The 25,585-nt window shown below is 40.7% G+C and overlaps 2 protein-coding genes across 5 annotated transcripts; both read left to right on the top strand.

Moving 5' to 3' along the window:
* Positions 1–9,864, top strand: LOC110497766 (26S proteasome regulatory subunit 10B). 2 transcript variants are annotated; one of them, XM_021574118.2, is made up of 14 exons: positions 1–157; positions 531–610; positions 698–737; positions 904–956; positions 1,071–1,138; positions 1,380–1,494; positions 2,176–2,263; positions 2,383–2,568; positions 2,662–2,723; positions 4,458–4,578; positions 4,777–4,857; positions 4,967–5,038; positions 8,756–8,908; positions 9,808–9,864. In XM_021574118.2, the coding sequence occupies exons 1-13, from the start codon at positions 73–75 to the stop codon at positions 8,872–8,874; spliced, it is 1,170 nt and encodes a 389-aa protein (XP_021429793.1). In that variant the 5' UTR covers positions 1–72; the 3' UTR covers positions 8,875–8,908; positions 9,808–9,864. The 2 variants fall into 2 exon arrangements, with proteins under 2 accessions (XP_021429793.1, XP_021429792.1); XM_021574117.2 differs by having other exon boundaries at positions 8,756–9,860.
* LOC110497767 (protein LBH) lies at positions 4,968–24,603 on the top strand. 3 transcript variants are annotated; one of them, XR_005037712.1, is made up of 4 exons: positions 14,876–15,153; positions 20,256–20,361; positions 22,782–23,385; positions 24,303–24,603. XR_005037712.1 is itself a non-coding variant. In XM_036954742.1 (3 exons), the coding sequence occupies exons 2-3, from the start codon at positions 20,284–20,286 to the stop codon at positions 22,983–22,985; spliced, it is 282 nt and encodes a 93-aa protein (XP_036810637.1). In that variant the 5' UTR covers positions 4,968–5,038; positions 20,256–20,283; the 3' UTR covers positions 22,986–24,603. The 3 variants fall into 3 exon arrangements, 2 of the variants coding, with proteins under 2 accessions (XP_036810637.1, XP_021429794.1); XM_036954742.1 differs by lacking the exon at positions 14,876–15,153 and adding an exon at positions 4,968–5,038 and having other exon boundaries at positions 22,782–24,603; XM_021574119.2 differs by having other exon boundaries at positions 22,782–24,603.
* The last annotated feature ends 982 nt before the right edge of the window (positions 24,604–25,585 follow it).

Here is a 25,585-nt window from a genome sequence, read left to right on the forward strand (position 1 = left end):
AAACATTTCCTCTGATGTCACAACTTTCAATCCCACAATTCAGCGTGGCAGAGCCGGTTTTTTCAAGGCATCATGGCGGATCCCAGAGACAGGGGACTTCAAGATTACAGAAAGAAATTGCTCGAGCACAAAGAAATTGATGGACGCTTGAAAGAATGTATGTATCGTTTCTGTCGATAGCCAGGCTTTAGCAGCCACAACAACTGTCCATGTAGCTTTGTCATGATAATGTAACCCTCTCCAGTTACCTAGCTAGCTAGACCAACATAGCTATTGTAGCCTTGAAAATGAGTTCAACACCAGGTTATTTATACCAAACTATCTAGTGTGTAACTGTTCATGTACCTTTTATTTATGCACAATGTTTAGGACGCACCCGAACGAGCAAGCTAGTTTTATAACATTAGTTAGCTAGCTAACTAGCTAGTGTTAGCTGACTTGTTCGACCAGATGATGATGATGATGATGACAGCCTATGTGATGGTACACACGTAGTCAGTGTCAATCATTGTTTTTGTTTGTCTTTACAGTGCGTGAACAACTGAGAGAACAGACAAAACAGTATGAAACATCAGAAAATGATCTGAAAGCTCTACAAAGTGTTGGACAGGTGACTGCAAGTTTAATCCCAAGTCATCAGAAGCCTTGATATAGGTTTTTATTTTATTTACAACGGTCTCTCTTGACTCCTCTCTAGATTGTTGGTGAGGTCCTGAAGCAGCTTACAGAGGAAAAATGTAAGTCCTAAATTAGAATGAAAATCCCTTTGTTGCATATGATGTTGTTTTGTTGAATCTACCGCTAGGCCTACATGGATGGAAAAAGTTTAAATGTTCCTACTAGCTTGCATTGATTATATTGTGTGTAACGTGGGGTTTGCTTCTATCCTTTCGTGTTATTCAGTCATTGTCAAAGCAACCAATGGCCCACGATATGTGGTTGGATGCAGACGGCAAGTAGGTGAAAACCCATAGCCACAACAAAATATTTACAAATAACATTGCAACTTGTATTTCACTTCCCATTTCATATTGATTATGCTTATGCCAACCTTATATTTTGTCACCCAGCTGGACAAGGCTATGCTCAAACCTGGTACTAGAGTTGCATTGGATATGACCACTCTGACTATCATGAGGTGAGTTGATATACTCTCCCAAGTCTATAATGCCTCTTATTATTTCATATGTTTACCAAGCAAAACACAATTGTATTGTGTTAGCCTGCATCCGACTTTCTGCAACAGTCTCCCTATTGAAAGCGTTTTAAGAAAAACAAATTATATATATTCTGCTTATAAGACATCTCTATGACCTATATAATCAGTAAGAACAAAGGCACACTGTGATGACATATCGGTGTGCTGTTCCCCCATGCAGGTACCTTCCCAGAGAGGTGGACCCCCTTGTGTACAATATGTCTCATGAAGACCCTGGCAGCGTCTCCTACTCTGAGATCGGAGGCTTGGCTGAGCAGATCAGAGAGCTCAGAGAGGTCAGTGAGGCACAGACACACACTTTATCTATACAGGACAGAGTTCGCTTTTTCTGGGGACTTTTTATAATTTGGGAAAAGTCCGCCCTTTCTCCTCCGTGACCCGGAAACCGATAAGTGGTCGAGGAGAGTGTCAATTCGTTAGTAGGAAAATGGTCCTCACCTCCTTGATAGACTCCTTTTGGCGAGGAAGCACAAGTTTATCCTACCTGAGTCCTTCGCGGAAGAGTTTTGAAATCTGATACACTGCCTTTTTAATCAGCTATTGTTTTCTCGAAAGAAAAAAGGATGCAAACATTTAAAAATGATATGCTACTTATCCTTTTATCTATAAAATGTTTGTACAACTAGCAAAATGTTTTTTTTTTATCTCTTTATACATTTATTTTGGGATTCCACTCTGTAAACTTAATTTGCCTGATGACGTACAATTGGAGAAGGAGTCTCACTTTATACAAGTGTATTTTTGTCCACATTCCCTCTACTTGCCACCTCTCATTTTAAATGGAGGCCAGAGAGGAGGGAGGATGCAGGAGTTGAGCAAATAAAATTGAGAGTGCGGAAGATATTTATGGTCCAATTGTGAGAGGGATGGATGTTGATGCATTTCGCTACACCCACAATAACATATGCTAAACATGTTTGTGACAAATAACATTTGGTTTGAAAATGTTGTTTCAGGTGATTGAGCTGCCTCTGACCAACCCTGAGCTCTTCCTGAGGGTGGGCATCATCCCCCCTAAAGGCTGCCTGCTCTACGGACCCCCAGGTGAGGAGATCAACTGGCCTGGTTCTCTGATAGCACTACATGCTAGCCTGAGGGCTGCTTTCCAGAAGCCAGTATTATGTGCCTTATAATTTACTGTATTTTCTTTTCATGCTTTTCAGGAACTGGAAAAACACTTTTGGCCAGAGCAGTTGCTAGCCAGCTTGACTGCAATTTTCTAAAGGTGGTGTCCAGCTCCATAGTGGACAAGTACATTGGTGAGAGCGCTAGGCTGATCCGAGAGATGTTCAACTACGCCAGAGACCACCAGCCCTGCATCATCTTCATGGATGAGATCGATGCCATAGGTACATGAACTAGAGCTACAGACTATAGAAATCAACAAACTAACTGAACAATAGAGTTCCAGACACACACACGAGTCTTTGTCTGTTTAACAGGTGGTCGTCGTTTCTCTGAGGGGACGTCTGCAGACAGAGAAATCCAGAGGACACTGATGGAGGTGAGTCTCTCAACAGAGAACAACTATAAGCTTAACTGCACACAAAGTACTACCAAAGATGGTTTAGTATGAAGATACACTACCATTCAAAAGTTTGGCATCACTTAGAAATGTCCTTGTTTTTGAAAGAAAAGCCCCCCAAAAATTGTCCATTTAAAAGAACATCAAATTGATCAGAAATACAGTGTAGACATTGTTAATGTTGTTGTAAAAGACAATTGTAGCTGGAAATGGCTGATAAAAAAATAAAACATTTTATTTTTATGGAGTATCTACATAGGCGTACGGAGGCCCTAGAAGGCCAGTATGCAGGAGTCGCCTCTTCACTGTTGACGTTGAGACTGGTGTTTTGCGGGTACTATTTAATGAAGCTGCCAGTTGAGGACTTGTGAGGTGTCTGGTTCTCAAACTAGACACTCTAATGTACTTGTCCTCTTGCTCAGTTGTGCACCGGGGCCTCCCACTCCTCTTTATATTCTGGTTAGAGCCAGTTTGCGCTGTACTGTGAAGTGAGTAGTACAGAGCGTTGTATGAGATCTTCAGTTTCTTGGCAATTTCTCGCATGCAATAGCCTTAATTTCTCAGAACAAGAATAGACTGACGAGTTTCAGAAGAAAGTTCTTTGTTTCTAGCCATTTGAGCCTGTAATCGAACCCACAAATGCTGATGCTCCAGATACTCAATTAGTCTAAAGGAGGCCAGTTTTATTGCTTCTTTAATCAGACCAACAGTTTTCAGCTGTGCTAACTTAATTGCAAAAGGGTTTTCTAATGATCAATTAGCCTTTTAAAATTATGAACTTGAATTAGCCAACGTTGTGTGCCATTGGAACACAGGAGTGATGGTTGCTGATAATGGGCCTCTGTACGCCTATGTAGATATTCCATAAAAAATCAGCCGTCTCTAGCTACAATGGTCATTTACAACATTAACATTGTCTACACTGTATTTCTGATCAATTTTATGTTATTTAATGGACAAAAAATGTGCTTTTCTTTCAGAAACGAGGACATTTCTAAGTGACCCCAAACTTTTGAACGGTAGTGTATGTAGAAACTGCTTCCCTGATAGAAATCCCAGATCACGCTTGTAGGCAATGTCATGGCAACGTTGGCTAGCTAAGCTCATGCGCAGAAACACATAATCGGATCTAACGGGTCGCCTCTCGTCGAACTGCGCATGTGGAGGCCGTCGAAATCAAAGGCACTCCTTCGATGTAAAGTTGTTTTTGACTAAAATGAAAACATGTCAGTTTGTCACTTTCACAAGGTTGGAGTAAAAACATATTCAGCTACATAGAGTAGCTTTCATGAAAAAAACATGTTTTTCATCAAAGACCATATGTCTTAGTTATAGTGAAACTAGTGAATTCTAGTTTTCATTTTCACAGTTTGTTGCAAAGGTAATATTTTAGTAGTAGTAAATCTAGTCTTTTTGCTCCTAGCGGTTCAACTCTATCATTGCAATTGTGGTGTAGAGGCACCTTGAGAAGGTACTATAAGTTGTGCCTTTTTAGATTGAGAATTGATTTTAGAACTAAGGAAGACATTTTCTCTTCTCTCATTGACTTCTGCTTTGCAATTGTTCCCGGAAGTGTTGGGCTTCTGGGTTAGAAACTCTGTGGTACTACTCATATTATTGAGCCTCAAAGTGTTAAAGGCTAAACCTGTAAACACTTGGTTTTATCAGCCATTTACGACTGAAGATGCCAACTTTTTCGTCTGTCCTGTCTAGCTGCTGAACCAAATGGATGGCTTTGACACCCTGCACAGAGTGAAGATGATCATGGCCACCAACCGTCCGGACACGCTGGACCCTGCCCTTCTAAGGCCAGGGAGACTGGACCGCAAGATCCGTATGTTTCCTCTCGAGACTTTTAACTATCCTAGTTTGAGAAGCAAAGATAATCATGTTGCAAAAATCTTTGGTCCTGGTTCCACTTCAGCACCTAGTCACTTTCCCAAAGGGCCAGGGAAAGTGGCTGAAAAATAACTAGGACTTGGTAAATGACAAGGAACTGCAGAAATCTTAACTTCTGGCTTTGTCTTTACAGACATCGAACTGCCCAATGAGCAGGCTCGGATGGACATTCTGAAGATACACTCTGGACCAATCACTAAGCATGGAGAGATGGGTGAATTTAGGGACTGGATAGTGTGCTGTGGATGTGACACATTTTTGTGATGAAATGAAGTTGCATGTTGTGAATTTCATGGTGGGCTGTAACTTGAATTTCTTCGCAGATTACGAGGCCATTGTGAAGTTGTCTGATGGATTTAATGGAGCTGATTTAAGGAACGTGTGCACTGAAGCAGGTTAGTAACCTATCCAATACACTCTATAACTGTATATTCTACATGTTAAAAACAAGCCACTCACTCAGTCTGTTCCTATATTAGGGTTTGCACAAGGTGCTTAAAGTACTTGAATTTGGCACTCTGAAATTCAAGTACTAGAATACCTTGAAAATCTGTCATTTTCTCAAGTTGTTCCTTGAAGAGTACTTGAATTAAAATGAGGAGAACAGGGAACTATCAAATATGTTAATATGAAAAATATTAGAAAAATGTATGGGTCTTCCGAATTAATTTCCAGGCAGACTACCGAGATTTATTTCCTCACGTGTTTCGCGCTCTGGATGCCAGGCAAGCTTGCTCATTCCACCTACACTGCCAAGCAGGTACAGAACTGACTGATTCGGCGCTGCCAAATGTCACATCGATAGCCAGGCAAATGTAGATTCAAACTTGCCTGCAGGATATTGATGTTTCTGAATGGGTTTTGCCAGATCTAACCAGGGATGTGGTGGAGGGTGAATGCCGTTTATACCTTCTTTATTTGGGAAATAACGTTTTCTCACGTTTTTGTTAATTATCATTTACACACTTATTGCGCGTTGATCACCGCTCTGAAGGCTTCTTGATCTGAGTTCTAATCGTGCCTACCTCTGCGAACGAGGGGAATCATAAATGATTCATGTATGCTTGTTATGTTCGTCTGCTCCCCCGGATTTTCCTTGTTAGCAGCGCATTCATTCACCACTCTGTCCATCGGGAAACTCCGCCCACGACATAAGCCGAGAGGTGAAACGAACTACCTCAGCCCAGACCTACAGTGGCAAGTAGCAGAGAGATGTTACTGACAGTGAGACTTATTTTAACAACCCTTGACTTCAACAGACATCCCCCAAACAAACCAACCCCTGACTCTCAGCGAATGAGTGTACAACTGGTAAATTGTCACTGATATTTCAGTCCGATGTCTAGCTAGGTAGCTCAAGGGCTCCGGCTATTAGCCAGGCAGCTAACTATAACTACCTGGCTGGAAGGATGAAGTTAGAAGCTAACGTTGAACGGAGCCTGACCGCAGCATGAGCAGTTGACTGAAATATTAAGGTAGCTATAATCAAAAGATGGGCTACTATAAGTTATCATAACAAAATTCATTTTCTTTATTGAGAGTAGTGAGACAGACAGTGTGGTGTGTCAGGCTGTAATGAAGGAGGTAAAGAAGATGCACAGAGAGAGGAAGCATTGACACGAGCAGGGAGAGAGGTTACGCCTTGATCACACCGACAGCGTGAATGCATTTTGGTACACCAGAAGTACTGTACATTCATTTCCAATGGAACGCTGCGTTTGACTTGCAGCATTGCGTTGCAGAGGCAGTTGCAGTGCGTTCTGTGTGGTGCATACCTTGGATTTATCGAAGGTATGCATAAACGGCTTGGCAGAAGGTGAATGTTGAACTTCTGTTGCACACACATCCAGATGATGCGTACCAATTGTGCAATTCGCTGTAGGTGTGATTGAGGTGCTAGTAGTACAGTGGTTCCCAAACTAGGGGGTCTGTGACCATGTGTGGTCCGGGACCCATGTGGGGCCCCCTAAAATGTAAATAGGGTCCTGAGAGTCTTTAATCTTAACAAACACATTCATAACTTCTTTCTCTTCAAATGCGTATAGAATACAACATTTTTAGAGTCAACTAAGGCTCTTTTACACTGTCAGAATTCATTTTCATGTCTGTGTTGGGACAGCCTATGGAACCTAACATTTTGTGAAATATAAAGACAATTTTAAATATTAAGACAATATATTATATACACTGAACAAAAATATAAATGCAACAATTTCAAAGATTTTACTGAGTTACAGTTCATATGAGGAAATCAGTCAACATCATCAGTCCTACTTACCTCTTGTGTATGTAGTGAAACACATATTATTGAGTAGAACTTAAGGTAGTAATGAATAGTAAGTTAGATATTTATTTATTTTTTCATGAGGTTCTGGCGATATACTGCCATCTGTTGGCGACTAGAAACAATTTCATAATATGACCTATTACAAATATATACAATTGAAGTCGGACGTTCGCATACACCTTAGCCAAATACATTTATACTCCGTTTTTCCACAATTCCTGACATTTAATCCATGTAAAAATGTCCTGTCTTATGTCAGTTAGGATCACCACTTTATAATAAGAATGTGAAATGTCAGAATAATAATTTTATTTCTTCCCACATTCCCAGTGGGTCAGAAGTTTACATACACTCAATTAGTATTTGGTAGCATTGCCTTTAAATCGTTTAACTTGGGTCAAACATTTCGGGTTGCCTTCCACAAGCGTCTCACAATAAGTTGGGTGAATTTTGGCCCATTCCTTCTGACAGAGCTGGTGTAACTTGAGTCAGGTTTCTAGGCCTCCTCGCTCACACACGCTTTTTCAGTTCTGCCCACACATTTTCTATGGGTTTGAGGTCAGGGCTTTGTGATGGCCACTCTAATACCTTGACTTTGTTGTCCTTAAGCCATTTTGTCACAACTTTGGAAGTGTGCTTGGGGTGATTGTCCATTTGGAAGACCCATTTGCGACCAAGTTTTAACTTCCTGACTGATGTCTTGAGATGTTGCTTCAATATATCCACATCATTTTCCATCCTCATGATGCCATCTATTTTGTAAAGTGCACCAGTCCCTCCTGCAGCAAAGCACCCCCACAACATGATGCTGCCACCCCTGTGCTTCGCGGTTGGGATGGTGTTCTTAGGCTTGCAAGCCTCCCCCTTTTTCCTCCAAACGTAACGATGGTCATTATGGCCAAACAGTTCTATTTTTGTTTCATTAGACCAGAGGACATTTCTCCAAAAGTACAATCTTTGTCCCCATGTGCAGTTGCAAACCGTAGTCTGGCTTTTTTATGGCGGGTTTGAAGCAGTGGCTTCTTCCTTGCTGAGCGGCCTTTCAGGTTATGTTGATATAGGACTTGTTTTACTGTGGATGTAGATACTTTTGTAACTGTTTCCTCCAACATCTTCACAAGGTCCTTTGCTGTTGTTCTGGGATTGATTTGCACTTTTCGCACTAAAATACGTTAATCTCTAGGAGACAGAACGTGTCTCCTTCCTGAGCGGTATGACGGCTGCGTGGTCCCATGGTGTTTATACGTGCGTACTATTGTTTGTACAGATGAAGGTTGTACCTTCAGGCGTTTGGAATGAAGGATGAACCAGACTTGTGGTGGTCTACAATTTTTTTCCTGAGGTCTTGGCTGATTTCTTTTGATTTTCCCATGATGTCAAGGAAAGAGGCAGCCAGTTTGAAGGTAGGCCTTGAAATACAGGTACAGCTCCAATTGACTCATGATGTCAATTAGCCTATCAGAAGCTTCTAAAGCCATGACATAATTTTCTGGATTTTTTTCCAAGCTGTTTAAAGGCACAGTCAACTTAGTGTATGTAAACTTCTGACCCACTGTAATTGTGATACAGTGAAATAATATTGTCTGTAAACAACTGTTGTAAAAATGACTTGTGTCATGCACAAAGTAGATGTCCTAACCGACTTGCCAAAACTAGTTTGTTAACAAGAAATTTGTGGAGTGGTTGAAATGCGAGTTTTAATGACTCCAAACTAAGTGTTTGTAAACTTCCGACTTCAACTTTATTAGTGCTCCAAGAAGTACTTGAAAGTCCTTGAGTTTGACTTGCCACAGTCTGTATGAACCCTGCTATGTGTGTTTCCCAGGTATGTTTGCAATCCGTGCTGACCATGAGTATGTGACCCAGGAAGATTTCATGAAGGCCGTTCGCAAGGTTGCAGATTCTAAGAAACTGGAATCCAAGCTGGACTACAAGCCTTTATGATAGTACCACCAACCAACCTATCAGGAAATATATGGTAATTTGAGTCTGGAAAGAGTAAAGGAACAGACGACAAAAGCAAACATATTTGTGGTTTTACTGTATTCCAAATGTATATTTCAAAGACATCATTTTAAATGTTTAGCTAATACAGACTTGTGTGGTGAAAAATATGGTTTGGTTTTTATTTTCGTAGTTTGCATAAGAATACATATTTAAATAAGCTGTCAACCATCTTATATCCAATCATATGATTATCTTAATGCCCATTCAGAGGTTACTGAGCAATACACCAGTCAGTGTAAAATATCCTTATGGATTTTTGGAATTCAGAGTCAAAACCACATTTTTGCATTTGGCAGTTTCACTAGTCTGATTCAAGAAATGGTTGAGATTTATGGCTGACGTTGTGCCATATTAAAGTTATTGTCATAACTCCACCAAATGGTGGCGAAGCCAAAATGATAATTACTGACTTAAAGGGGCAAATTGCAGTTGCCACAAACATTTTTAGACTTAGAAATTAATAATATGAACCCATTGATTCTTGAAGAATATAACTTATAAATGCCTCATGAGCTTAGTTCAACTGTCGTACCCCATCAGAACCCAAAATATACGCTTGTTTTACTCATGTTTGTAAACAAAGTAAATGTAAACAAACATTATTATATAGCCTAATTTTGATATCATGTAAGGTCAGTCCTTGCATCCATAGCTGTGTCTTTGAATTTGAGCAGTTACATTTCTGCAGCCCCATCCCTCAGCTTTTTTTACAGAAATAGCTACGAGACACGCTTTGTTATTGTTTCAATTGCTGATTGCTGCTTTAAAATGAATCGTATGACTACAGGTTAACGTGCCTTGTCGTTGACTGTAAATGTCTTCACTGGCAAGCACAAAAATGTTCCTTCTGTCTTTGATCTTGAATTTCAGAACGGATTCCCCTCTAAAACTACTGCTGCAATAAAAATGTCACCCAATCAATATATATGCTGTCCTATTTCTTGATCCCAAGAAGGTGCCGCATGATGGAAAAATAATAGCTCCAACGTGCTTTCAATCAACTTCTTTTAGGTTATGGAAAACATAATCGAATGTGGGAACGCCATAAAGAGCTGTTTTGCACCCGGTGAGGCAGCCACAGTGTTTGGTCGCAGCTTGTGTGTTTACTGTTCAAATTACTTTTGGATGTATGTAAATTGTCTTCTGTCTCTAAGTGTTGTTTATCACTAGCTGCACCATATCACCAAGTAACATTCTGAGTATGAGTAAAAGTATGGTGCCTTCAGATAGTATTCATACCCCTTCACTTATTCCACATTTTGTGTTACAGCCTGAATTCAAAATGGATTAAATGTTTTTTTCCCACCAATCTACATGCAATACCCCATAATGACAAAGTGAAAACAGGTTTTTGGAAATGTTTGGTAATTTATTGAAAATGAAATGCACAAGTATCTCATTTTAAATAACTATCCACACCCCTGAGTAAATACTTTGTAGAAGCACCTTTTGCATTGATTAAAGCTGTGAGTTTCTAAGAGCTTTGCACACCTGGATTGTGCAACATTTGCCCTTTTTTATTATTTTCTAAATTCTTCAAGCTCTGTCAAATTGGTTGTTGATCATTGCTAGACAACCATTTTCAGGTCTTGCCATAGAGTTTCATGTAGATTTAAGTCAAAACTGTAACTCGGCCACTCAGGAACATTCACTGTCTTCTTGGGAAGCAACTCCAGTGTAGATTTGGCCTTGTGTTTTAGGTTATTGTCCTGCTGAAAGGTGAATTAATCTCCAAGTGTCCGTTGGAAAGCGTTGAAACAGGTTTCCTTCTACGATTTTCCTTGTGCTTGGCTCCGTTACGTTTCTTTTTTATCCTGAAAAACTTACCAGTCCTTAACGATTACAAGCATACCCATAACATGATGCAGCCACCCCTATGCTTGAAAATATGGAGAATGGTATTCAGTAATGTGTTCCTTTAGTGCCCCCTTGTTGCAAACAGGACGCATGTTTTGGAATATAAAAATAAAAAAATCCTGTACAGGCTTCTTTTTTTTCACTCTGTCAGTTAGATTAGTATTGTGGAGTAACTACAATTTGCTGATCCATCTGCCATTTTCTATCACAGCCGTTAAACTTTGTAACTGTTTTAAAGCCACCATTGGCCTCATGGTTAAATCCTTTCCTCTCCAACGACTGAGTTAGGAAGGACGCCTGCATCTTTGTAGTGACTGGGTGCATTTATACACCAGTGTAATTAATTACTTAACCATACTCAAAGAGATATTCAATATCTGCTTTTTTAAATGTATTTTTTACACACCTACCAATAGGTGCCCTTTGCGAGGCATTGGAAAACCTCCCTGGTCTTTGTGGTTGAATCGGTGTTTGAAATTCAGTGCCCGACTTAGGGACCTTACAGATAATTGTATGTGTGGGGTACAGAGATGGGGTAGTCATTTAAAAATCATGTTAAACCCTATTGCACACAGAGTGAGTACATGCAACTTATTATGTGACCTGTTTTAAGCACATTTTTATTCCTGGATGTATTTAGGCTTGCCATAAGAAAGGTGTTGTACACTTGACTCGACATTTCAGCCTTTCATTCGGAATGAATTTGTAAACATTTAGAAAAATATAATTCCACTTTGACATTATGGGTTATTGTGAGTTACATTCAGGCTGTAACACAACAAAATGTGGAAAATCCATTACGTGGTGTATAAAGGTCTAAAATCTAGTAGAAGTATTGCCACAAGGTGATGCTAGAATACTAGTTTGAAGCCAGGTCATTTGTATTCTGTTCAGCAGAGGACAGTGAAGTTGTAATAAAATGTGTTATAGACCTCATCTGCCAAATGGTTGCTGTGTCCCAGAGCTTGAGACAGCATCCTGTATATGACACTAGGAAGCTCCAGCTTTAACCTTTTATATAGCCTTGTAAATATTGTATAGGGCTACTTTAGATGTGACCTTTACATTTTCAGTATTGTTGTGGATTCTTGATCTTAACCAGTCACATTTGTATCTCAATGTATTCAGAAAAAGAACCTTATAGCTTATAGCTTACTCTGGAATCATCATCCCCTCCTATTATGCAAATATAATTACAATATTTGAAAATCAAATGTACTGTATATTTCTTTGGACATGTTAGTGAATTGACACTGGATATTCTGACCTGAGTTTCCTAATATAAATCATTACGTAAAGGATAAATAAGCAGACTGGTGTGACTTTTTTGTTTATTCAGGTTTAATTTTGGAGCTAGTGGCCCGCTCCCAAATTTTCTGAGCAAAAAATAAGAAAACTAGCAAATCAGCTCCAAGTGATTTTAATTTTGGAAATCTTTTGCAAAGTATTCCTATGCATAATAGAGCGATATATGTGACCGTATACAAATGTAAGCAAGGTTTGAAATTATGTTCTAGTCAAATATATCTGAGTTTCTTGCGGTCAATTTGCAGTCTACAAATGATTTGTAATTAAGTTCCGACCCCCTGACCATCCGCTCAATAAAAAATATTAGATCCAAGTCATATCAACATAGCGACTAGCAATAGCTATGTTTCCATTAACTTGTCCAGTGATTTTATTGCTGTTAACATTTTGAAAGTTTGCATAGAAAATAGATGTGACAATTGCCTGCTATGGTGTCTTTCCATTTAACTATCTTGTGTCGATAAAAACAGATGGAAGTAATGACTTCACACCTGCAAAACCCAGCATGGATGGAATGAAATCGTGGAATGGCCATCTGCCAATTCTGGCAAATGCCAGATGGGCTGGACAAATATTATAATTTTTTGTGATGAGCGAGCCACCCTCCTCTCCCCCATGTGTTTGAGAAAGAATTGTTCTGATAGTAAAACGTTTCAAAATGCAATTGTGGGAAAACACTGCTTTGGAAGCTTCGTCCCCTTGTCCTTGTCAAAGAGAGGAGAGTCTCAGCCTTCTGTAGGTATAATATGTATTTCGCAACTCTCAATATTCGGCTGAATAGCAACTATTTTACAGCCAAGATATTTGATATGGTTATGAGATATGGAGTGGTGTGTGTGAAATGTGTACCGGCCATTGCGAGAGCATATGCCTTTTGGTCTCGTGTAGTAGGCTGTTATTTTAGGACATTACATTTACTGTTGTATGAATGCATGACTACTAGCAGTGGGTATTATATTTAGAGTTAGCAATCTAGTTAATGTGTTTTGAGTTTCCATTTTCCCCAAATCAATTAGTTTGTTATTAGTTGGTGCACATAAAGATGTATGTAATTCCTCTCTATTGAACCAAAAAAATCTGGAGTCCTATTTGGACAGTAGAATATAACAACTATAGTCTAATTGTCAACCCAAAATTCACAACAATCACTGGATTAGGTTGCACATCAAAATACTATCTTCAATCAGGCATTCCTGCTTGGACGTGTTAGATAACTTAATTATGTAATACCTCAGTAGTCTTTATTATACTTCTTAATAAAGAATGAATGACTTTATAAGATGAAGACTTATGATTTGGGTCTGACTAAATCACGGGCTGTTGCCACCAACTGAACAAAGTAGTGGCACCCTGTAATACACTCTTTAGGGAAATAAAGGGTTCTTCAGGTGTCCCCATATGAGATCCCTTTTTGGTTCCAGGTAAAACCATTTTTAGTTTCAGGTAGAACCCGTTTGTCTGTGGAAAGGGTTTTACCTGGAACCAAAAAGTGTTCTCTTATGGGGACACCTGAAGAACAATTTTAGGTTCTAGATAGCACCTCTTTTTTCTAAGAGTGTAGTAATTAACACTTAGGGTCGGTGTTGATTCAGGGGGAACACATTTGACAGAGACTAATTTGCAATATAGCCAAGGTCGTTATCTTGGCTTTTATTAGGTATTAGGCTTAAAGCTTTTTGGGCGACCCGACCAAATAAAGATAGCAATGTGAGTTATTGATCTGTCTTTCTCATTGAAAGCAAGTCTAAGAAGTGGTAGATTTGTTCTATGTGCACTCTTTCTATGCTTCTTGTTCTTATGTTTAGTTTTTGAGTCTTTTACTTTATTTTGTACACCAGCTTCAAACAGCTGAAAATACAATAATTTTGTTTTTGGAAAATATATTTCACAGCAGTTTAAATGGTAGAATGATTCCCTACACTGTACTTGCTTGTTTTGTCACATAATAGTTCACCTAATTTCCGTTTATCTATTTTAGCAACCAGGAAATGACAGAGTGATTTTTGCAGTGCAGCTTTAAGCAGACAGACAGAGAACAAGAAGAAGCATAGAGTGACAGCAACAACAAAAAAAGATGCTGAAACAGACAGCACAACAGGGAGGAAAACAAAATGGCTAGAGCAGAGGCGCACAGTGATGTGGGCTGGTGTGGATAAAATGCCAGGGCAAAATTCGTGTCCCAGTCCGCCCCTGAATGCATTAATTGACTAATATTTGCCCCATATCCTAATAATTCTCATGTGCCAACATATCACCACATGGTGAAACTTGCACTCATGTAGATCTGAAATAATTGGATGGTGAAATTTGCCAGCCAACCAGAAATGCAAGGCGAAGCAATTCAGGCGTTCTTAAAAGTCATGACAAGCCTTGTCCTGCAAAGAAACGTGTTTATAGTTGAAAAATGGATTTGGCAAGCAGTGTAGAGTGGAGCTTTATAGTTACGTGCTTTATTCAATTTGTCTCAATAAGGATAGTTCGACAAAATAATCCACCCTTGTCGAACGATTAAAAATGTTGTCGATCTTTAGAAAATGTATCCTATATCCGACGTTTCCATTACACATGTCGCAATGATTTAGTTTTTTTGCGACATTGCTTTCGTTGAATTAACCTGGGTCAATGGAAACCTGCGTGATGCAGTATCTTTTCTATTTCCAATCAAATTATTCATCCCTTGCTATCGTCAGCGCGGGTACGAGGCACCTGTCATTTGATTGGTCCGTAGTGATGCTGCTTCCATTTAATAATTTGGACCCCATGTGAAAGAGGTGTGTCTTCAGGACAGTACACGCCTCTTACATAAAAGTCATTTCAACTAGTCAGGATATCAGATGGGCAAAAATACTTGAGGGTTGTTTGTTTCACTAAGGTCACAGCTCCGCTTCGATTTCTACTTTTCTCTAAAAAAAAAAACGCTTGCGTTTAATCTTCTTGTGACAGACGTTCCGTTGTGGGGGAAATACACCATCAATATCAGATTAATTCCTTGATCATCAGAATCATCTGCAGGTGTGAATTCATGTCTGTATTTTCTCCCCAAATATACTGGTAAGTATTTTTGTAATGATTTTATTTTATTTTTTCCACCTGCGATGTAAGACTTCTATGTTGCTGAAATACTTTTTTAATGATTGTTTTTTAAACAGAATTTCATTTTTGTATGTGATTTTTTTTTAGCATTGTTTTTATATTTGCTAATGGGTATAATCAAGAGAACTACGATTTTCCTTTTTTTTAATTGTAAATCGTCAAAAGAAGCTAGGCTATTTAGTCCTTCAAACAATCACACATGTACTCTTGAATGTGTCAAAGTGCAGTTAGTGGATTATTATTATTTTTTTCACAACGTGTAATCCACTTGAAAGAGAGCAGATCGCAAACAAAGCACTGCTGTTTTTCACATGGTGTCAGGTGGCCCACCAAGACTGTCTTTCCAGGTGTGTCTGAGGATCACCTTTTTTTCCTTTCACAAGGGGACATAGATGGGCAACCCAATGTTTTCACGTTGCTATGGGAGCATTGAGATGCAATAGCTTTTAGTCAGACTACATACAATTGCAGAAGTAAGAACATAACATGAGTTTAGCTTGGTTTCTCGGCAAGCAAATATACAACAATATGAGTGTTAAACCATATGTAAGACTGTTTCACATCATTTGACCTTTAGTGGTTGGGACTACTGACCTTTATTGGCAGGCGATTGTGGTAGGGTGTAATAGAGGGAGATGGAATGACCCTCTTACCCATTCATGGTCGGTCCATCACATAGATGAGGCTTGTGACTCAATCTCTCCATTTTACTGTGTACTCCTACCTCCTATATAGGCTAGTAACATTGCATCTAGGTTAAGAAGACTTTGTCCAAAAACTTCAAGCAAGACTTTGTTTTGCTTCTGTTTTTTTTTTTTACCTCTGCAAGTCTCGGTTTGCCTGCACCAGGAAGTGAAGACCCGACCCTGTTACTTACTGTAACCACAAAGCTTCTCGTCTGCGCTTTCAGTGTGCTTCTCTGTTCTTCAGAGAATCTGCTACATGGGGGATCCTTTTGCTTAGATCTCTTGATTATTGTTTTCTCATGCATTGCTACCTAATGTAGCACTTCTCTGTTCCTTTTTCAAAATGTTTAGTTATTGAATTTCAGGTTGATAAAATCATTAATTATATAACTGCAGTCCAATGGGAGGCTTTTGATAGCTTTCCATGTTTTGCCATGGGCAGTTGTTGTGTTACTTAAAACAATTGTTTTTAACAAGAACATGTCATTCTCCTATAAATTGATCAGGTCATCATGGACTAAATGCCTCTATTGTGGCATCTTTAAGAAAAACATGTGGCATGGCAATATGTCATCAAGTTGAGTTGAAATAAACATGAGCTTCTTCTGCCCAGCCAGTAACACAGAAAGTGTTTCCTGTATTCTGAGAAGGCTGAGCCACTCCATAAAGCAGCCCATGGACTAAAGCGGTGATCAGGACATGGCCCATTCATTCCAACATGTTTCAGAGAGAGTGACACGGGCCCCCTCCCACCCCCTACACACCTACAGGTTGTGACTTGGCCACCAGGCAGTCCAGCGATGGCATGGAATGTCAGCAGCCGCTTCGTGTTGTCGCCCCTGCACCTCAGATTTATGATGCGCGTAGCATTGGGAGGAGTAGAGGGGAAACCATGTCAATTATGCAACATGTAATATCCCATCCTGTCGCATTGCTATGGGGATATATGTTTGGTCTCCATCAGCACCTTGGGCGAGCATGGGCCTCTGGTAGAGAGACTGGTAGACGACTTGGTAGACAACTTGGCAGGAACTATGTACCCACAGACAGACCTTCACAAATGTGCCATAATGAATCCCAAAAGCCCATCTAGATTGAAATAACCCCCTCACTTGGCCTATAGCTTTTAAATGCAGCAGGTGACCTCTGATCCTTCGTTTTTTATTTGTTTAGCCTGGACACGTGTCAGTCTGAGATGCGTCTCATGCCCATGCCAGACCTCTGACTGGAATGTGTCTAAGGCTGGCATTAGCCCATATAGGACTGGCATTAGCCCATATGAGCATGTGACTATGTACAGTATGTAGGCCTAGATGTTCCTGTGGACAGTGCTAAAGAGGGTCACTGAAGTGCCAAGCACTGAAGTGCCTGATCATGTCACATGCCCATTGAAGATGGGATGACAGACCTAGCCAAAAGTTCTACTTGGCAATACTACTACAGACTTAAACCTTGTGAAATTACCTGAATGGTCCTGGTCATTCAGAAAGGAGCCATTCCAGGTCAATCCTGGTGAATGATTTAAGATCCTAGGTCAAATCTGGACTGCACGTTTTGAGTACATTTGGAGTGCCGTGACTGATCTTTGGCAGTGGGCGTTTTAGACAGAGGGTTTGAGGTGCCCTTATAGAATAAATGTGTACTTGTATGGGTCCTGCTAGGGTAGAAGTAGGAACGCAAGACATTTGATCTCTTGGCCTCTGAATTAGTTGACACAATGGCTGCCAACTTTGAACTGGAAGTGTTTCCTATCTGCATCCCTGACGTGAGCCTGTGGTAATCCATTATCCTCATCAATTTGGAGCCTCTTGATTATACTTGATTATACTTCCACAAAAAAGGACACATTGCGTAATCTTGAGCAGACACATTTAGATATAATGTATTTGAGTGGTATGTTCTCTCCCCGAGTCGAATTGTTACGTCTGCTCCTCCACTTCCTTGTCATTGTGCCCCTTTATGTTTTAGTAGGCTGACGTTCTGTTATTCTTAGCTGAGCAGGATGTTTGTACGATCCCAGAGCAGAAATATGACTGGCACAAGCAGTGTTTATCTTTCTCCCCTCTCTTCTGCACAGGTCTGTACTGTCACCGCTCTGTGTCTATGTGTTTCTGGCTTACCCTATGTCACTCTCCCTCCCCTCTCAAGAATGAAATGGGTTCAAGAGCATGTCTTTGCTGACAATTTGTTTTTGACACTCAACCTTGCATAACCTTTGGACTAGTTTTTATTTGTAGATTTCCGGCTATTGTTGTCACTGACTTGATTGACTTGTAAAAGTACAAGATTCCAGAAACCTATTCTGCCCTTTGGTCTTGGCTTGTGCGTTTCCCCTGTGGCTCCCACCTGCACAAAATCATTTTTGCTTCTCCCAATTTGTATGTGACACATGGTATGCAAACTTGGGAATGGAAATATTGAAAGATTAACAGCAGTAGCCATTGCTTCGGGGTGTGGCAATGCACATGTTGCCCTGTAAATTGATTTTTCGCGCGCATTTCTCCTTTTCAGTTTGAAGCCATTGAGACTCTTTCTGACAGATTCAGAATAGATGTACACATTCTTTAGGATAAGGAACAAATCCCATACACCATAAAGTGTGCATCTGCCTCGGTCCTATATTATGGGACCAAAAGGCTGACTTTCTACATGAAAGTGATGTTGGAAAATGTGGATGGCCTAGGACCTTTATTTGCAATTATTGGATTGACCGAAGTTTAAAGATTTTTATCTGGAACTTAATCCCTGTACAATGAAATACTGGTTGTTGAGCTCCACTTGTTTTTTGCCAGTCAGAGTATGAGAGAAGTTTTTATTTTGGTGCTTTCTAAACTGACGTGTTCTTTTAATGGAAAGTCTTGATTCCCATTGGAGACTGTCTTAACGTTACTGTGCAGGGATTAATAGGTTCTTGAATGATGTTAAACATGGACGTCTTGGAAAGAAGAACTCAACAAAGCAGTGAAGTAACATGAGAGATTGGCAAACTGAGTCATAGGAAACATCTCTATTTTTGCCCACAACCTCTTATGGTGAAAATGTTTCATGCTCCGATGACAGAATGTTAACAAATCGAAAGGTGCCACTCTTAATTTCTCCATAAAGGGAGTCGAAGTCCGGGGTTCACAGCTCAGGGTCTTATCTGACATTGTACACAGGATTACTGTCAAAATACCTCTGGGGAAACTTGACAAGTATTGGGAAAATATCTATTTTAATTTGAGATGATAAAGAATTTAGGCTCATTTTTTAAAAGTGCACTTCATAGGTTTACCTAAAATGTTTTACTGGTCATGTCTAGAATATGTCGAAATGGCTAACCACTTAACTTTCCATCGTCTCTAAAATAAACATGTTTTTTATATATTCAGGGTTAAAAGTAGGTTAATGGCACCCAATGTTCTACTTTTTTGTGGAAACAAATGACTGACTTGTTATATTTGGACCAAGTATGTGCTTGAGCTACTCATCTGATGCAGGTGGTCATCTACGGTATGTTCTGTTTCCTGTCCCAGTTGTAGTTGTCCTATAGTGGGTTGACCACCCTGACCATAGTCCTGTGGACGCTGACCACTGTGCCACCGGGCTTTAAATAGAAAGCGTGAGAAGAACGCTCTGCTCGGTTGATATCTTGGTTCTCAAACATCCCAAGAATAACTTTTTTTCCTCCCACAAAGTGCCTCAGTTCAGTCATTTCTTACAGTGCTTCAGCATGTACAGTGCACTGAAGTGGATAAACAACATCTTGTTGCTTCAACTAAAATGGAAAGTTCTGTGAACCTTTTGATGTAACCGAGGGTATTGGGTCCGTCCCGTGTTAGGGGTTCCAGTCAAATTGCACTGCACGCCCACAATGCATTCTTGCTATGACTGTCCCCTCACTGCTAGTTAAATCATACCTCATCTTGTATGAAGACATGGCTACTCAATGCAAACCACATCTTGGTGGTGGTGTAGCTTTGTTGTGCACTACATTTATGCTGCATAGTCTGTCAGTGGTCAGACTAAATATAAACCACTGCATGCATGCATACAGACCAAACGAAAGACTGAACAAGGCTTATGCGTAGATTTTTCATTGCAAACACAATACCAAAGGGCCATATCTCATGCACATCAACTACATGAAAGTCATACTCGGTCATCTCACTAAATGGACTGGATGAATTTGCATATTACTTCCCAAAGTAATAGCTACACGTAAATTATATTACACCAACCTATCAGTTCTTCATTGTGCAGCCTCTTGTACAGCACCATTATTGGGACACATATACCTGTTCTGTGTAATGCTCCTCAGTGTGAAAGTTTGGGACTAACAGTAGATCCTGAATGGTGGAATAACCCAGTCCTTTCCCCTATGTCTCTCTCCAGCCCAGTGTTTGTGCCAAGTGGAGACGACATGACTGAGGTGATGATCAGTAGCACCCCCATGGAGGACATAAGGCTCAGCCCCAGCAAGGACCGGCTCTCCTTCCAGGTAACACGCACACACAAGTTCAAGTTTCTACTTTGTTGGGGGGGGGGGGGGGGCAGCAGCAGAGGGTGTAGTAGTTTTTTAATTGGTTTATGTCACTGTTCAAATGTCCCCACCACTATTAGTAACCCTCTGAACAAAAGGATGGATTAGGGACAGCCAAGGCTGTATGTTCCATTATAGCTCTTACTGTAAGCAGCTCACCCAGGGGACTATGGGTAAGGAGCGGTTTGTTTTCCCAATCAGGAGGTCTAATCATCAGCGTTATTGTTGCAAGTTATGCAAACAAAACCTTTTTTTAGGAATTTAGGGGGGTTGTTTAAGGAAAGGGTCTTTGTGTGGTGGAAAAATGTGTATTTGCCTCATGGTGGGGAGGAGTGCAGCTTTGCACGGAGTTAGAGATGATGGCAAAGACTTTAAAAACATGCAAAGGAAATGAATAGGAGTTTGTAGAATCGCAATGTCACAGCCCACAGAGAGGCAACTTTCGGAATAGCAAGCCATCTGGTGGCCTTGACAAGTTTGATTTGTTTCTGCTACTTCTGTTTATTACTGCTGGGTCAATGGTTCATCTCTGGAAACAAACAATCAGGGCCATATTAAGGCCAGCCCACTCCTTTATGATCATCTGTGACCTGTATGTGTCAGAGTTGACTCAGAGGATGCAGACTGATCCTATAGGAAGGTGGGCTGCCTGCCCCTCACCATTTACACACCAGCTGTGTGTCTGTCCTGTGAGGATAAGGAAGGAGGTGGTGAAGATCTCTTCTCTGCCCATGAGGATGGACAGACAGCTAGGTGATTAACTGCTTCCTCATCCAAATTCATTGGCTTTGGTCCAATTTGTGAGTCCATCACCTGAATGCCAGCTGTGTTTCTGCAAGGCAACATGGTATTCATCGCTGAAAGAGTGATGTAAGGAATGCAGTTTTCCAGAGCAGAGGAACTGGAGGTTGATTATGTTACGGAGGTGAGAGCTTCTCTGTGGCAGCTTCAATTGTTGTTTGAGTCAGCGCTGGAGTGATTCCTGATTTACAACTACAACCCAAAATAGCTACAACCCAAAATAGCTGTCATTGTGCCTCGCTGGCGACGCATTGCCGTTTCCTGTCGCTGGAAGTAAAACAAGCTGTGACGTGTTTGCCGGTGGTCTTATAGCAAGGTTAATCTCTGCCCAATTCCCCTCGGTGATGACGCATAGACATTAGCAACACAGGCAAGGAGATACTAAACCTCCCTGCGCACACATGCACTAACACACACATATACTCACCATCTCTCAGACCTGCACTAACATACACGTACTCACTCAAACACACATGCACTGACTAACACACATGCTCACACTCACATACCCACACACCATAGGAGGCTGAGGGGAGGACGGCTTATGATAAAGGCTAGAATGGAGTGAATGTGACGGTATCAACCACATTGAAACCACGTGTTTGATGCCGTTCCATGTATTCCGTTCCAGCCATTACTATGAGCCCGTCTAAACATACTGAAACACAGCCGTTTTCAGAACATTTTGTTCCTCCCTTTCTCTCATCATCCCCCTCTCATTGTATTCAGGGAGACTTGGACACAGCTGGACGCTCTCTCTCCCAGCCACTCTCTCCCCCTTACCTCTCTTCCTCACCCTCACACTCTCTCCGTCTATCCTTCTCAGCCTCATCTAATGCTTTCTTTCCACTGTGCTTTTGCCCAGACAGCGACATCGCTTTCCTCTTCCAATGTCTCCCACTGAAATATGCAGATCTAAAAATATTCTTCTACTTTATCCAAACATAAGAAATGCTGTTCTTGGACCAGGAAATGCTATTTTTTTCTTTTTTTGTTGTTGCCATTTCTCTTGTCTTGAGAGCAAAAGGAAGGCAGGGAATGCATGTAATCTCTCATGCCCTTCATTTTAGATCCAAAACAATCCGCAAGTCTGGCATTGCACACCCACAACGCATTTGGGTCTAGGTTTCACTGCTTTTTTAAAATAATTTTGTCAACCCATTGCTTAGCTTTCAGTATCATCAGGGTATTGGTTGTTATTTAGTCATCCTGTCACAGAGTAAGTAAGCATTTTAATTGTACTGTGTATCCTGTGCATATGACAAATTAACGTGACAATATCTATCACCTTGTTTTCATTTGGTTAAGTTATTAGTAAGGTCTACTTCCTTAGTGTGCTTGATTTTTTTGTTTCTTGACGATAACAGACTTGCTGTAGGTTTTCAATGCTATGACTTGCTCTTGTATAATCTCCCCATTTGTCAGTCACACGGTGTTGGATAACAAGTTGTAAGCACTTAAAAGCAGCTTTGGCACCATGCTTTCCAAAGCTGTAAAATGTAGCATGGTGCCACATGAAAAACTGACCAGACCCAAGGACACCCAGGACTTTAAGTGTGTTTTTGTGCTTTCCTCAGATCTTTCCAGACCCCTCAGACTTCGAGCGCTGCTGTAAGCTGAAAGACCGCCTGCCCTCCATCGTAGTGGAGCCCACGGAGGGGGAAGTGGAGAGCGGCGAGCTGCGTTGGCCTCCTGAGGAATTCATTGTCAGTGAAGAAGAGGAGAAGGAGAACCATGGCAAAAGCCAAACTGGACAGCCAACGCAGAACAACCAGGACTAGAGGCCAAACGGCAAACCCTACTCCCACCTACATCCCACTCGCACTTAACCACTCACTGAGTGACTAGGGGAACACATGTCAGTGATGCTCACTTTCCTTCCCTTGACACCAAAGCATCACTCTAAAGAGAAGCAATATGCATGCTTTACTTAATCTACTTTTTGGATTTCACCTCTGTTGCTTAACCACACACACACAAACACACACAAACACACCATATGTATGAAAATACACACACACCAAGCACCCCTGTGTCTCACCCTAAAATGCAGGTCCAGTAAAACGGTGGCAGCTCTGTGCTCCATGGACAGATCTCGTACTGAAGGAGACTACAATGCCCACGCCAAATCTGCTGGCCACATGACTCCAGAGACTCTTATACCCAGAGACTACTGCTTTGGTACGCAAGCGGATTTCTGTTTTTCATACCTTCGATATATGGATTGAAATGTACATGACTACGATTGCCATTGCCGTCTGTGGATCTCATAGTCTGTCTTAAAGTCTTGTGTGTATGTTGGTGGGGTTTGTTTTGTTCGTTTCGGTGGATTGTGATGACTGACAGGAAGTAGGGGTTACTGTGAACAACACAAAGAGACCGTTAGTCTCTGTTGGGCAAAGGAGTAACTTTTACACTGAGAGGGAACTCTTCCCTACTTCTATAAAAGTTGATAATATGTACAGTATAATATGAACGCTGGTTGTGCACTGAAACACTCATCTGCTTTGTTTTTTCCCTTGTCTTGTCCCCGCTGATGACATTTGATAGGTATTGGAAGGGGGGGGGGGGGGGGGGGGGGTCAATTAGTCAATATTTTTTTAGATGTAGTGATTAAAACCAACAATGTCACTAAAATAGACACTCAGTGAAGGACATTTTTGCCCTCGGAGCCAATACCTGAGGTTATTGTTGATTGGTTTATTTTGTTATTGTCACGAAACATTCATGAGACTGAAATTAGTTCTAAGTGATTCTCACCAGAGCGCTGAGTTCACTGATCTCATCTTCACTGATCAGCCATTATGTCACCCTCAACCAGTAAGGTATATCACGATACAGGGACTTGACCAGCTACCTCTTGTACATTTCTGAACAACTCCCAATTTTCCAGTTCATAAACTCTGGACTCTGTTCTCTTACTAACAAGTCCTCCACAGTAGCTTCCTTTTTATAATCTTAAAAACAGTTACTGGTATCTGTCCTTGTTTTGTTAAAGCCAGTTAGTTGACCCCGACTCATAAATTGCCACCTGGTTTGTATGCAATTTGTTAAACTAATGATGTTTTGCAATCTATTTCTCTATTCTACATCACCAGCTGTTCAGCCTTCTTGGAAAGATGTTAAAGGCATGATGTTTGCTGAAAAAAAGAAGATACCTTGATGTATTGTTCTAATAGTGTATATGAAGTTTTGTGTATGTCTCTCCCTCTGTAAATGGCATTAGGGCTCTGTACAGAACATCTCCTTTTCTCTCTGCTGTCACCCACAGGTACTGTGCTTTGTTTTTGTAAAGCTCAGGGAGGATAGCTGCCATTTTGCTCATTTTTTGTTGTTGTATTTAGATCACTTTACTCTGACGAACAGAGGTTGTAAATAAACATTTGAATTTGCTTCCAACTGTCTGACTGATTCCTTGTGCTATGTCAGAGGTTGCAGAAGCAGATCCAGTGCTATGGAGCAAAATACACTTTCTGGGGAAACCCAATAGTTCCTTGTTTTCAACAAATGCACATTTTTATTTTGTTAAAGTATTTTTATTCCCCTCACCTGCATTGTTTACAGAATCTGGTGCCTTTGTTTTACTTCCTGCACATCATTGCGTCTCTAGCTTTTTGACGCATGTATACAGAATATATGCAGTTGAAGTCAGACGTTTACATACACCTTAGCCAAATACATTTAAACTCAGGTTTTCACAATTCCTGACATTTTAATCCTTGTGAAAATTCCCTGTTTTAGGTCAGGATCACCACTTTTTATTTTCAGAATGTGAAATGTCAAAGGGATTTATTTCAGCTTTTATTTCTTTCATCACATTCCCAGTGGGTCAGAAGTTTACATACACTCAATTAGTATTTGGTAGCATTGTCTTTAAATTGTTTAACCTGGGTCAAATGTTTCGGGTAGCCTTCCACAAGCTTCCCACAATAAGTTGGGTGAATTTTGGCCCATTCCTCCTGACAGAGCTGGTGTAACAGTCAGGTTTGTAGGCCTCCTTGCTCGCACACGCTTTTTCAGTTCTGCCCACAAATTGTCTATGGGATGAAGTCAGGGCTTTGTGGCCACTCCAATATCTTCACTTTGTTGTGCGTAAGCCATTTTGCCACAACTTCAGAAGTATGCTTGGGGTAATTATCCATTTGGAAGACCCATTTGAGACCAAGCTTTAATTTCCTGACTGACGTCTTGAGATGTTGCTTCAATATGTCTACATAACTTTCCTCCCTCATGATGCCATCTATTCTGTGAAGTGCACCAGTCCCTCCTGCAGCAAAGCACCCCCACAACATGATGCTGCCACCCCCGTGCTTCACGGTTGGGCTGGTGTTCTTCGGCTTGCAAGCCTCCCCCTTTTTCCTCCAAACATAACGATGGTCAT

This window comes from Oncorhynchus mykiss, chromosome 19 (assembly GCF_013265735.2).
Source record: "Oncorhynchus mykiss isolate Arlee chromosome 19, USDA_OmykA_1.1, whole genome shotgun sequence".
NCBI classification, from domain to species: domain Eukaryota; kingdom Metazoa; phylum Chordata; class Actinopteri; order Salmoniformes; family Salmonidae; genus Oncorhynchus; species Oncorhynchus mykiss.